This window comes from Lolium rigidum, chromosome 4 (genome assembly GCF_022539505.1).
Source record: "Lolium rigidum isolate FL_2022 chromosome 4, APGP_CSIRO_Lrig_0.1, whole genome shotgun sequence".
Lineage (NCBI taxonomy): Eukaryota > Viridiplantae > Streptophyta > Magnoliopsida > Poales > Poaceae > Lolium > Lolium rigidum.
Window position 1 is genome coordinate 264,006,328 of NC_061511.1, and position 10,327 is coordinate 264,016,654.

The 10,327-nt window shown below is 47.2% G+C and overlaps 1 protein-coding gene across 1 annotated transcript; it reads right to left on the bottom strand.

The window, feature by feature from the left end:
• Window positions 1-898: 898 nt before the first annotated feature.
• Window positions 899-10,110, bottom strand: LOC124648703 (the record flags this gene model as incomplete). The annotated part of the gene is made up of 3 exons (XM_047188420.1): window positions 899-948; window positions 1,527-2,795; window positions 10,083-10,110. Coding segments are annotated over 3 exons (1,347 nt in total), but the record flags the coding sequence as incomplete, so codon positions are not given.
• Between the last annotated feature and the right edge of the window lie 217 nt (window positions 10,111-10,327).

The window sequence follows — 10,327 nt, forward strand, 5'->3', positions numbered from 1 at the left end:
TCCTAGTTCCACTTTTTTCCCATTCAAGAGTTTGTGTGTGACATAAGTTATACTGCTGCAGAACAGCTAAATGAAGGGTTTATATGATTGGAAGTGCTACCTATACATGGGCATGAGTGTAACACATATATGATAACCACAGACCTAGGCATTTTACACCATTGCTACACACAACACAATTAGTACACTAGTCATGCTTTCCCTGGTTTGTGCCATATTTAACGCAACATGATTTAACAAAACGAGTTGGAATTAAGGACAACAATAGTATTGTAATGTAAACACTGAACAAATAAGATAACCAGTTCAACATAGTGAACTGTACACCATTGACCAACATGGTGACACATTAACCTGAACAAAAGTCTAAAAGTACTTTGTTTCTGCAAGTAGCAAAGTAGCACATTGCATGTACAGATAAGAGAAATGCAAAATCATTAAAGGAGAAACAATGAGAAAACAAGGTAAGAGAAAGTACCAGAGATCAGTCAGCCGAGCGCTTCAACTTTTCTAGTCTCTGTTAGCACGGACCAATACGTCAGCCAACGTCTTCCTTGCGCGATTGGTCTTCTTGCTTGAAATGGGTCCTTCAATTATGTTTATACATACATTGAATTATAATAAAAAATGGTAAATGACTTTGAGAGCAGTTTATGTTTCTCACTTATGGCAAGAAATGAATTGGAACTATGGTTTACCCATTTAACAAGGTAATTGCACCGATACACATAAACAATAATTATGGAAACAAAACAAATTTAGATGACATACAATGCAATACTAATGTAATCGACAAAATACATCAGATTTTCTAGTAATGCCTAATTCTGCCTTGTATATTTGTACAAACACAGACAATAATAGCTTAGTTTGCTTAGCATATTTGCAGTGATTAAGTCTAGAGAACATTTAAGCTATCGCTGATGATAAACACATCATTCCGCGTCCCTACATAACTGAGAAACTTCAATACAACTACAGTTGGTCTCTAACTCTCTATCAACAAAACAGTCCATGCTATGCACAGGTTTCCTAGCACAACAAATTATAGGACAAAATGGGAGCGATGTTTTGGCACATGGGAGCGTATGCTCCCTTTATCTTGAAATACATGTTAGACACATTTTAAAATGTCAAAAAAATTGAAACAAAAATTTCGCACGTACATCTTCATGTGCTACACGCTCACAAAGTCGTTTCATGAAAAATCGACATGTCATGTGGCGTGTGTAAAAAAGACAAAATTCGGTGCTGAAACAAAGACTTGTCACAAGATAAATTTTCTCTTTTTCGCTTAGACTACAAAAAAATATCATTTTTTCGTGAAACTTGACGAATACACATATGTTATGGAGATGTAAATGTAAATTTTTTTGTTAAAATTTTTTAACACTTGGAAATATGTTTTTATGGTAGAGGGATCATATGCACCCGGGAGCCGAATTGAGTTTCTGGGACAAAATAAACTTTGAACGCCTCAATATGCAATGTACCAAACAAGGCATGTTGAAGAAGCATATATATACCTGCAGAAGAAATGTAGCATGATTGAAGCCATGTTGGGAGCACGCACGGCAGATAGAAAGCGCTGCTGCGGCAGATGCCTAGAGCTTCGATGCTATCTGGACAAGATCTGCTTTTGATCGCCTTCTTCTTAGCCATGTCCATGGCAAAAACAGTGTGACCAAGGTCGAAATAGAGAATGTTGGCGTCGAACGGATCGATGGCAGCTATCCACGGCAGGTGGCCTGCCTGTGGTTTGGCTTTGTTGGGCAAGACCATGGTAAGCGTTGACTCACGCGTGAGCTTCCAGCAGCACCCCTCGTCGTCGAGTGCAAACGACCTGATCATGAACGGCTCCTTTTCGGTGCACATTTCGATGTAGCGCAGCTTCCCCTCGCTGACACCCATGATCCGGCGCTTGCCCAGCACCATTCTATCCTCTGTGCCAATGTTGGACTGCACACTGCCCTGCGGCAGCTCGACGAATCGAATGTCGGACCGGTCGCTGAAGGGATCGACGGAGATGGCGCCCCAGGTGACGTCGAACCACCACAGCCGGCCGCCGAACGCCAGCACGTCGTGGCTTGTGTGTATCTGAAATGACTGCAAAGGGGGCATCCTGGACGGCACGAAACAGGGCATTGGCAGCTGGTCGTCCCACTCCCCTGTTTCGGAGAGAAACCGACGCACGACTGCGCGGTTGTCCCCGGCCCGGAAGCTGAGCTGAGCGACCACGAATCGACCAGGCGGGCCGTGGGCGCCGTCGGGCTGGGTGAGCAAGCCGAAAGGCGTACTTGCCTTGGCGACACCCAGGTCCGGGACCGGGAGGCGGAACAGTTGGCCGCTGAGAGGGTTGCAGACGAAGCGCGTGACGTCCAGCTCGGTGGCGGCGCCAGCCGCGGCCATTTGGTGTAGCATTGCGGTGTCCACGAAGTCGGGGAGGTGGGGAGGGGGGCGAGGGCCGTGGCGGGTCTCTGCTAGGTCGAGGAGGAGGAGGCCGTCGGAGCTGGTGGCGCGGACGCTTGCGGCGGCGAAGTCCATGCCGTCGGCGAGGTGGGCGGGGACGGAGATTTGGGAGATGTACGGGGCCGCGTCGAGGTCGAAAGTCGCGCGCGCGCCCGGCGACGGCGCCGCTGACGCGTCCAGCGCCGCCCAGCTGTAGACCATGGCCCAGGGAGGGCGCGAGGCGGCCGTGCAGAGGGAGCGTCGGAGGGGCGCGGAGACGGCGCCGGCGAGGCGTCGGAGCAGGAGCGGCATTTTGGTTCCGGAAGTGGAGGGAGTGAGATCAGGTGACATGCACCTTTTGCGTGGCACCGTGTGACATGCGGCCTAAAGCCAAATTTAAATTTTGCGAAAAAATTTGAAAAAAATCATGTATGTTCACAACATATATTAAGACAACCCCTAAAATTTTCAGATCAAAGTTCGAAACATACATCGAGAAACAAAAAAGAGAAATCTGTCATGAATAGTTCCCGAATTCAAATCTGAGTTTCTATGTACACTATTCATATCTGAGTTTCTCTTTTTTGTTTCTCGATGTATGTTTCGAATTTTGATCTAAATTTTTTAGAGATTGTCTTAATATGTACTGTGAACATACATGATTTTTTTCAGATTTTTTTCACAAAGTTTAAATTTGGCTTTAGACCGCATGTCACACGGTGACATGCAAAAGGTGCATGTCACCTGATCTCACTCCGAAGTGGAGAGGGGAGGGTTTTGTGCAGGCTTTGATTTTCTGCCTGCGGTGCCGGTGGTGGGGATGGGAAAAGAATGGGTTTGGTTGGTTTGGTCATGGTGCACATGGACTTGGTCCGCGCATTTCTGACATCTTATTGGCAAGAGGAAAGGTCCCATCGAGTGTTCTTCGGGTCTCACAGAGAAGACGACAAGAGAATGGAAGGAAGAGGAGGAAAGGGCAGGATACGGCGTGGTGGGGATGGATCATGGGGTTTGGCGCACATGGATCCGGTCCGTGCGGTTCTGACAGTTGCAGGCACAAAGGTCTCATTGAGCCAAAAATATCTCTTTATTATTCATTTTGCGAAAATCTTATTTAGAAAACTAAAAAACAGAATAAAGTATTACACAAGTACTTACATATGTAGTATGTGCTTGCAAAGCTTTGGCTATATATATCAGATCTGATCTACATTAAAAAAGACAAATCTAGGTATTAAAATCAAGGTTATTTTCCATTTTGAAACCATGGTTTTGTATTTTTGCACAACCCAAAATAAACAATAGTTTTTTTATAAAAAACATACCGAGATATATATCACATCTATGTGTATCCACACAATTATTTTTGAATTTCTTAAAACTTTAAAATAACATTCTAAATATCTTATAGAAACTAGCTTCATGGAGATCCCGTGCCAAATTGACACGCTCCGAATCGAGGCGTTTTTAGGGCAGCTTGAATCTTTTAATGGTTTTCTAGAGAAAACCACAAGAAGCCCTTCATAACTCATGTGTCAAGCTTGAGAAACACGGAAACAACTAGAAGACTACTCCCTCCTCCGCGAATAGGTGTACCATTATTTTTGTCCTATGCTAAATTCATTCAAGTTCGACCAATTTATAGGAAAAATAGCAGCATTTATGACATGTATTTTAGGCTTGTTCATATTGTCGAGGTCAAAACTCGCACATCAGGGATACAAAGTACCCCTCTATTTGTTCGGTATGGGGTGACGAGCGAACGCCCAAGATCTCTTCCCTCTTCGCCCAAGCTAATGAACACGCAAACACACAAGAACACGAGGATTTTACCTAGGTTGAGGTCGCCCAGAAGCTAACAGCTTTACGTACCGCATGTCAGATTGGTATTGATTTGATTGTTGAATAAAAGGGGATTTACAACAGAGGAGGAGATCTTGTCAGGATTCTCGCGAAGAAAGATCTTCTCTGAGAACCTCTCTCTCAGTTAAACTATCTCTTTTATTTCTATTATTTCATCCTGTAGATCTCCCCTCTCCTGAGGCCATGGTCCTCCTTTTATAGCTTATTAAGGGGTACCACACTAGCCTTGGATACTCTTTCTCACTTTGCACCTAAGATTCCTTCGGCTTGTATGTGCAATGCACCCTTGACTGATTCTCTACCGGGTTCCGGCTGACGCGGGGGTACCACGTCATGCCAATAAGTTATGGAATTGGGTTTTAGGGAAGCGGATGTGCTGGTGGATTCATTGGCGTACAAAAAAAACACGACACACGGGAACATGATAAATTGATCCAACCAAGACAAATAAATAGATCCCACTCAAGACCTTCTCTCAAATTCACAATGTCAACCCCTAAGTGATTGATAAGAATATTCGTCAATGCCCCAATCCCTTCTTATAGACCAAGAACCAAGAAAGGATCTTCAATGAAGTGTATGCCTCGAGGAAGGAAAAGTATTGTCCGCATCGCAACATTAGTATTGAGAACATGGACGCCACCCCAGGATATTTTTGGGAGGCCAAGGCAATTTGTGAGGAGTTTGGGTTGCCACTATTGATGGCTTCCAGCCATGCTTTTGACGATGAGCTCATAGCCCAATTCTATGTCACCATCAACTTTGGTGATGATGATTGGGTTGGCAATCTCACATGGATGACCAGTGGCGGAGCCAGCAATTCAACCTTGTGTAGTCAATTTAAACCTGTGTAGTCAAATACATGTACTTATATGAACTTTTCATTAACTTTCCTATAATTTCTCTTTGTATAGCAAAAAATATTGTGTAGTCAAGTGACTACACAGTTCATGTGTGGCTCCGCCACTGTGGATGACCAAGGATGAACAAATTCCTCATTTGTTTTAACGACTCTCGCTTCATGACCCGATGTTATAATTCTTGTTCTTGAAAAAATCCTCATTTATTTTAACGACTCTCGTTTCATGAATAAAGATGACTCTCGCTTCATGACCATGGCATCCGAGCTGAGCTAGAAACGCCCTGCCAAAACCGGCAGCCAGCGGAGGTGGATAATTGGAGAGAGGGAGAGAGAGAGAGTGAGTCTTGATGCATCTTCTCTTGACAAAGAAGATGGCTCAGAGTTTGCGCACCTACCGCACTTGACTTGTGCTCACTGAAGTGTGAGACCTCACGCATGGGAACCACACGTAAGTGACAGACCTGTTGGTGTAATAACTCGGTGATAATTATACTTGTCTACCACCAATCAAATTTTCATTCATGGGGAAACATGCATGACAAGATGGCCATTTCCAAGGTTTCATGAATTATCTCGATGTGCATCCATATATATATAATTTTCTTGGGCTAAATCCGCTTAAATGCACCGATAATTTGACCTAAATTCGAAATCAAGCCGAAGGTTGTTCAAAAGAAATCATAAAATGGCAAAGCAAAACATGAAGTCATAAATTTGTGATGTACTATCCGTTAGGGATATTACAATGCAGATAAGTATACCTATGTTGTAAAATTGAGCAACATAATACACGATATATATTGCCCAAAATATACGATTAAAAAGTTCAAATGGCCGTATAGTTTCTAATGATATAATTTTTGTGCCATAAAGTTCACATTATGTTGTAATGAAATTGACGATCTAGGGATGCGCGCTGGCATTATAATCCCTAACGGAGGGAGTAAGCACTCTAGCTATGAAAAGTATGAAACAATGCATACGAAAATGATTTTTAGAGAAATACTAGTTCAACTTATTTAGTTATAGTAGTATGCAAAAAATCGAACCCCAGTAGTTGGATTTTTTGAACTTACTGGACAAAACTCTAGTTTAACCTACCTTTTTATTATTACTAGGCAGCACATGTATTTGCCCGGGATCACACGGAAGGAGACAAAGGGAGAGCAGTCACGGGACCGCTGTTATTGATGGTGTCTCCCTTTTTCGGGTGATGTTGACTGTTGTGTCGGGTTTGTCAGTGCGCAGGAGGTTGATACGTCTCAAACGTATCTATAATTTTTGATGTTTCATGCTTGTTTTACACCAATTTATATATGTTTTGCTCATACTTCGTTGCAATTTTATGCATTTTCCGGCATTAACCTATTAACAAGTGCGCGGGGGAGGCGGATCTACGGCGCGGCGGCGAAGTCGACCGGCGCCGGCGAAATAGCGCGATGGCGGCGCAGGTGGGGAAATGGAGGGTGCAGGCGCAGGGTGCATTTTCCAACCGTTCGAGATTCGCGCGTGTGCGAAAAGATGCCGCGCTCTGCAGCTGACGCGTCACATATGGCGCCCCAGATAGTGCAAAACGCAGCGCGCACCAGAAAATTTGCAGCGCCGTCGCGGATAGCGCGCCTGCTAGAGGAGCAAATTCGTCTCCGCGCGCTGCATACCGGCGGTTTTTATAGCGCAGGCGCGGGATAGTACGGCTGTTGGAGATGCTCTAAGAATTTTGCAGTGGAAAGTGTTAACCACCATCTCTCACTTCCTTAATTTAAGTGCATGTAGAAAACAAAGAGACCATGTTCTAAATGTTATTGGTCTTGATCCCATGTAATGAGAGAAACATCTTTTCTATTTTAAAGTGCATTAAAAAACGAAAAGTACACTTTTTTAGATAAATTTTAAATCTATATGCCCACTTATTTGAGGACGGAGATAGGGTACATGATCATATTTGCACCCACCTTGACAATTAAACAAGCTTATTAGTCCAAAGTACTAGTAGTTGTTTCAATTTTCTTTGCATAGTTCGAAATTTTGAGTGTGACACCACTTTATATTTGTTTCTTGTTTTTTGTATTCATTATGAGGATATGCATAATTGTTCCCATTTCTGCTGAAAAAATTACAGAAAGGTTACAACGCTGATGTTTCTTTGGTTTTCACCCGTACTACCTCCTTCATGCACGAATAAGTGTACATTGCCGCCGCGTAGTCCTACTCGTCATCATCGTCATCATTGTCGTCGGTCTTCTGCTTCAGTGGAGCGAAGTAGCTGCAGCCTCCGTCCCCGAGTCCGCGCTGCCTGTTCGACGGGTCGGCGTTGCCGTCATCGTCCAGGTTGATGAATAGGCCAAGGTGGCACACACTCTTGGCCTCCATGCGTTGGTGCTCCGCCACGGATCACTGCTTGATGTACTCATACGTCAAGTGGAACGAGGCCTTCTCGGTGATCTGATGTCCCGTGTACTCCTCCACCTTTAGCCGGAGTGTCGCCGACTTGTACTCCGGCAGCGACGTCCACTGACGCATTTTGTTGCTGCCGACCGCGGGGAGGAGAAGGCTCGCACCGGTCGTGGATGAAAATGTCGCCGCTCGGGGAGCGCTCGTCCGACTCTTGCTTCATCGGCGCAAGGATGGGGGAGGAGGAGTACGGTGAGTACCGGCGGGGAAGGTGATCCATGGATGTTGTTGTCAGGGTCCCACTTGGGGTCGTTGCACTCCTCCAGCGTGAGCGCTTACCAGTAGTGGTCATAGATGGCCTGACGTCGGGCCGCCCCGATGGGAATGGGCGGCATCGGCAGCCCTCCAGCTCTTAGGACCCATCTCGACTAACAGTGGGATGGGGTACTGCGCCTCCCATAGCGTGCATGCCTCCTCGACGAGTAGCCAACAACGCCCGAGGCTGTTGGCGGCAGCGACGTCACCTATGTAGCGCTCAATTGGGGGAATGGGGGCATGGGGGTGATGCTCGGCTGGATCTAGGGTTTCAGCGTGCTCTGGTCGGAAATAGAGGCTTTGGACGGTGAAGAAGCAGTGACGATGGAGGCAGTATTTATAGTGGGGAGAAGGGTAGGTGTGGGCGGCCATTAACGCCGACACGTGCCCATCGAGGAGACGCTCCGATGCCGTCGCCGCTCTAAAGGCTGGAGACGAGCAGGCGCTGAATGTTGATGCAGCGTGAAAGGCGAGGAGGAAGATGACAGATCCACGACCGCTAACTAAGAGCATCTCCAGTCGGGTCCCCCAAACCGTCCCCCAAAGCGCGCCGGATTGAGCGTTTGGGGGACGTGTTTTGTTCGTGCCGCGTTTGGGGGACGTCGCTCCCCAGCCGCGTCCCCCAAACGCCGCCCCCAAACATTTAAAATAATTTTTTTAACACATAAACCATTTATATCAAATGTAGCATATGAAAAAAAATGTTTTCGAGGATTGTTTTCAAATTAAATTACAACAAACAATAAAACAAGTAATCAAATATAATAAAAAGGGCTAGATGATACATCAAGGTGCCACGGTATTTCCTTTGATCCTCCACAAATGCTCAACGAGATCAGCTTGAAGTTGCTCATGCACATTGCTCGTCACGGATCTCTGCGTGCATGACCACAAAATCAGCAAAATCTGCAGGCACCTCATGATCAACCTCCGCGAGAGGTCCTTGACACTCATAGGGACCAACATGTGACCTAACATGATTCTTGCGGTCATCCTCGATGATCATGTTGTGCATGATCACACAAGCTCGCATCACCTCCCACATTTGGTCGTGAGACCAGCTTAGAGCAGGGTACCGGACAATGGCAAATTGTGCTTGAAGCACACCAAATGCCCGCTCGACATCCTTCCCGCAAGCCTCCTGTCGTGTAGCAAAGTGAGAATTCTTCAGACCTGATGGATTCGAGATTGTTTTGACAAAAGTGGCCCATTTTGGATATATACCATCGGCTAGATAATAGCCTTTGGTATATTGGTGGCCATTGATCTCATAGTTGCATGGTGGAGCATGCCCTTCCACTAGTCCGTCGAACACCGGAGACCGCTGCAACACGTTGATGTCATTGTGTGATCCCACCATGCCAAAGAAAGAATGCCAAATCCACGAGTCATAATCTGCCACGACTTCAAGCACCACACTGCAATATCCATGACGCCCTTTGTATATACCTTGCCAAGCAAACGGGCAGTTCTTCCATGCCCGAGTGCATGCAATCGATGCTTCCAAGCATTCCAGGAAATCCTCCGGCAGCATTTTGTGCCATGATCCTTGCGATCTCTTCCTCGGTTGGCCCTCTCAAGTAGTATTTGCCAAACTTTCCCACCACAGCTCGGCAAAACTTGTACATGCACTCAATGGCGGTAGACTCACTCATGCGAAGGTAGTCGTCCCGTGTATCGGCGAGTGCTCCGTATGCAAGCATCCTCATGGCGGCGGTGCACTTCGAATGGATGAGAACCCGAGAACGCCTACGGCGTCGAGCTTGAGCTTGAAGTAGGGGTCGAACTCTCGAACGCCGTGGAGGATATTCATGAACAGGCCCTTGCTCATCCTGTACCGGCGCCGAAAATTGTCGGCATGTGTTGCCCCGTCGGCGAAGTAGTCGTTGTGCAGCATGGCATGCCCCTCCATCCTCTGCCGGGGCTTCGACTTCCTTCTTCCCGGCCTTGATCCTCCGCGGCGCGGTCTCTTCCTCTTCTCCGCCTCGGCGTCAAGCATGTCCCGGAGGGACGCGATGATCGGCAAATGCTCCCGCAGGTCGTCGTCGAACGCTTGCTCGTCCTCCGGCAGCGAGGGCAACCATCTCATCGTCGCTGTCCATGGCTAAAGCAAAATCAATGGTTAAAATTGCGCCGAGGCGGACGACGCAACAAACAGCGACCAATCGCGCCTACCCGGCAAGTCGTCGAGCACCTTCGTGGCGCGGAGGTGGGGCGGATTGACGGCGCGTTCGGGAGGCGCCGGCGACGCGGCGGCGGCGGCACGACCGGCGGGAGCCCCGGCCGCGACAACGGTGGCGACTCGCAGCACGGATCGGACGCCCAAACGGCCGGGCAATCCGGCGGCGGCGGTGGGGTGGGAGGCGCGGGAAGGAAGGAGCGACGAGAAAGAGGCGCGAACCAACGGTTTATGCAAATAGTCGCCGACATGTGGGAGCCCGCCTCGCT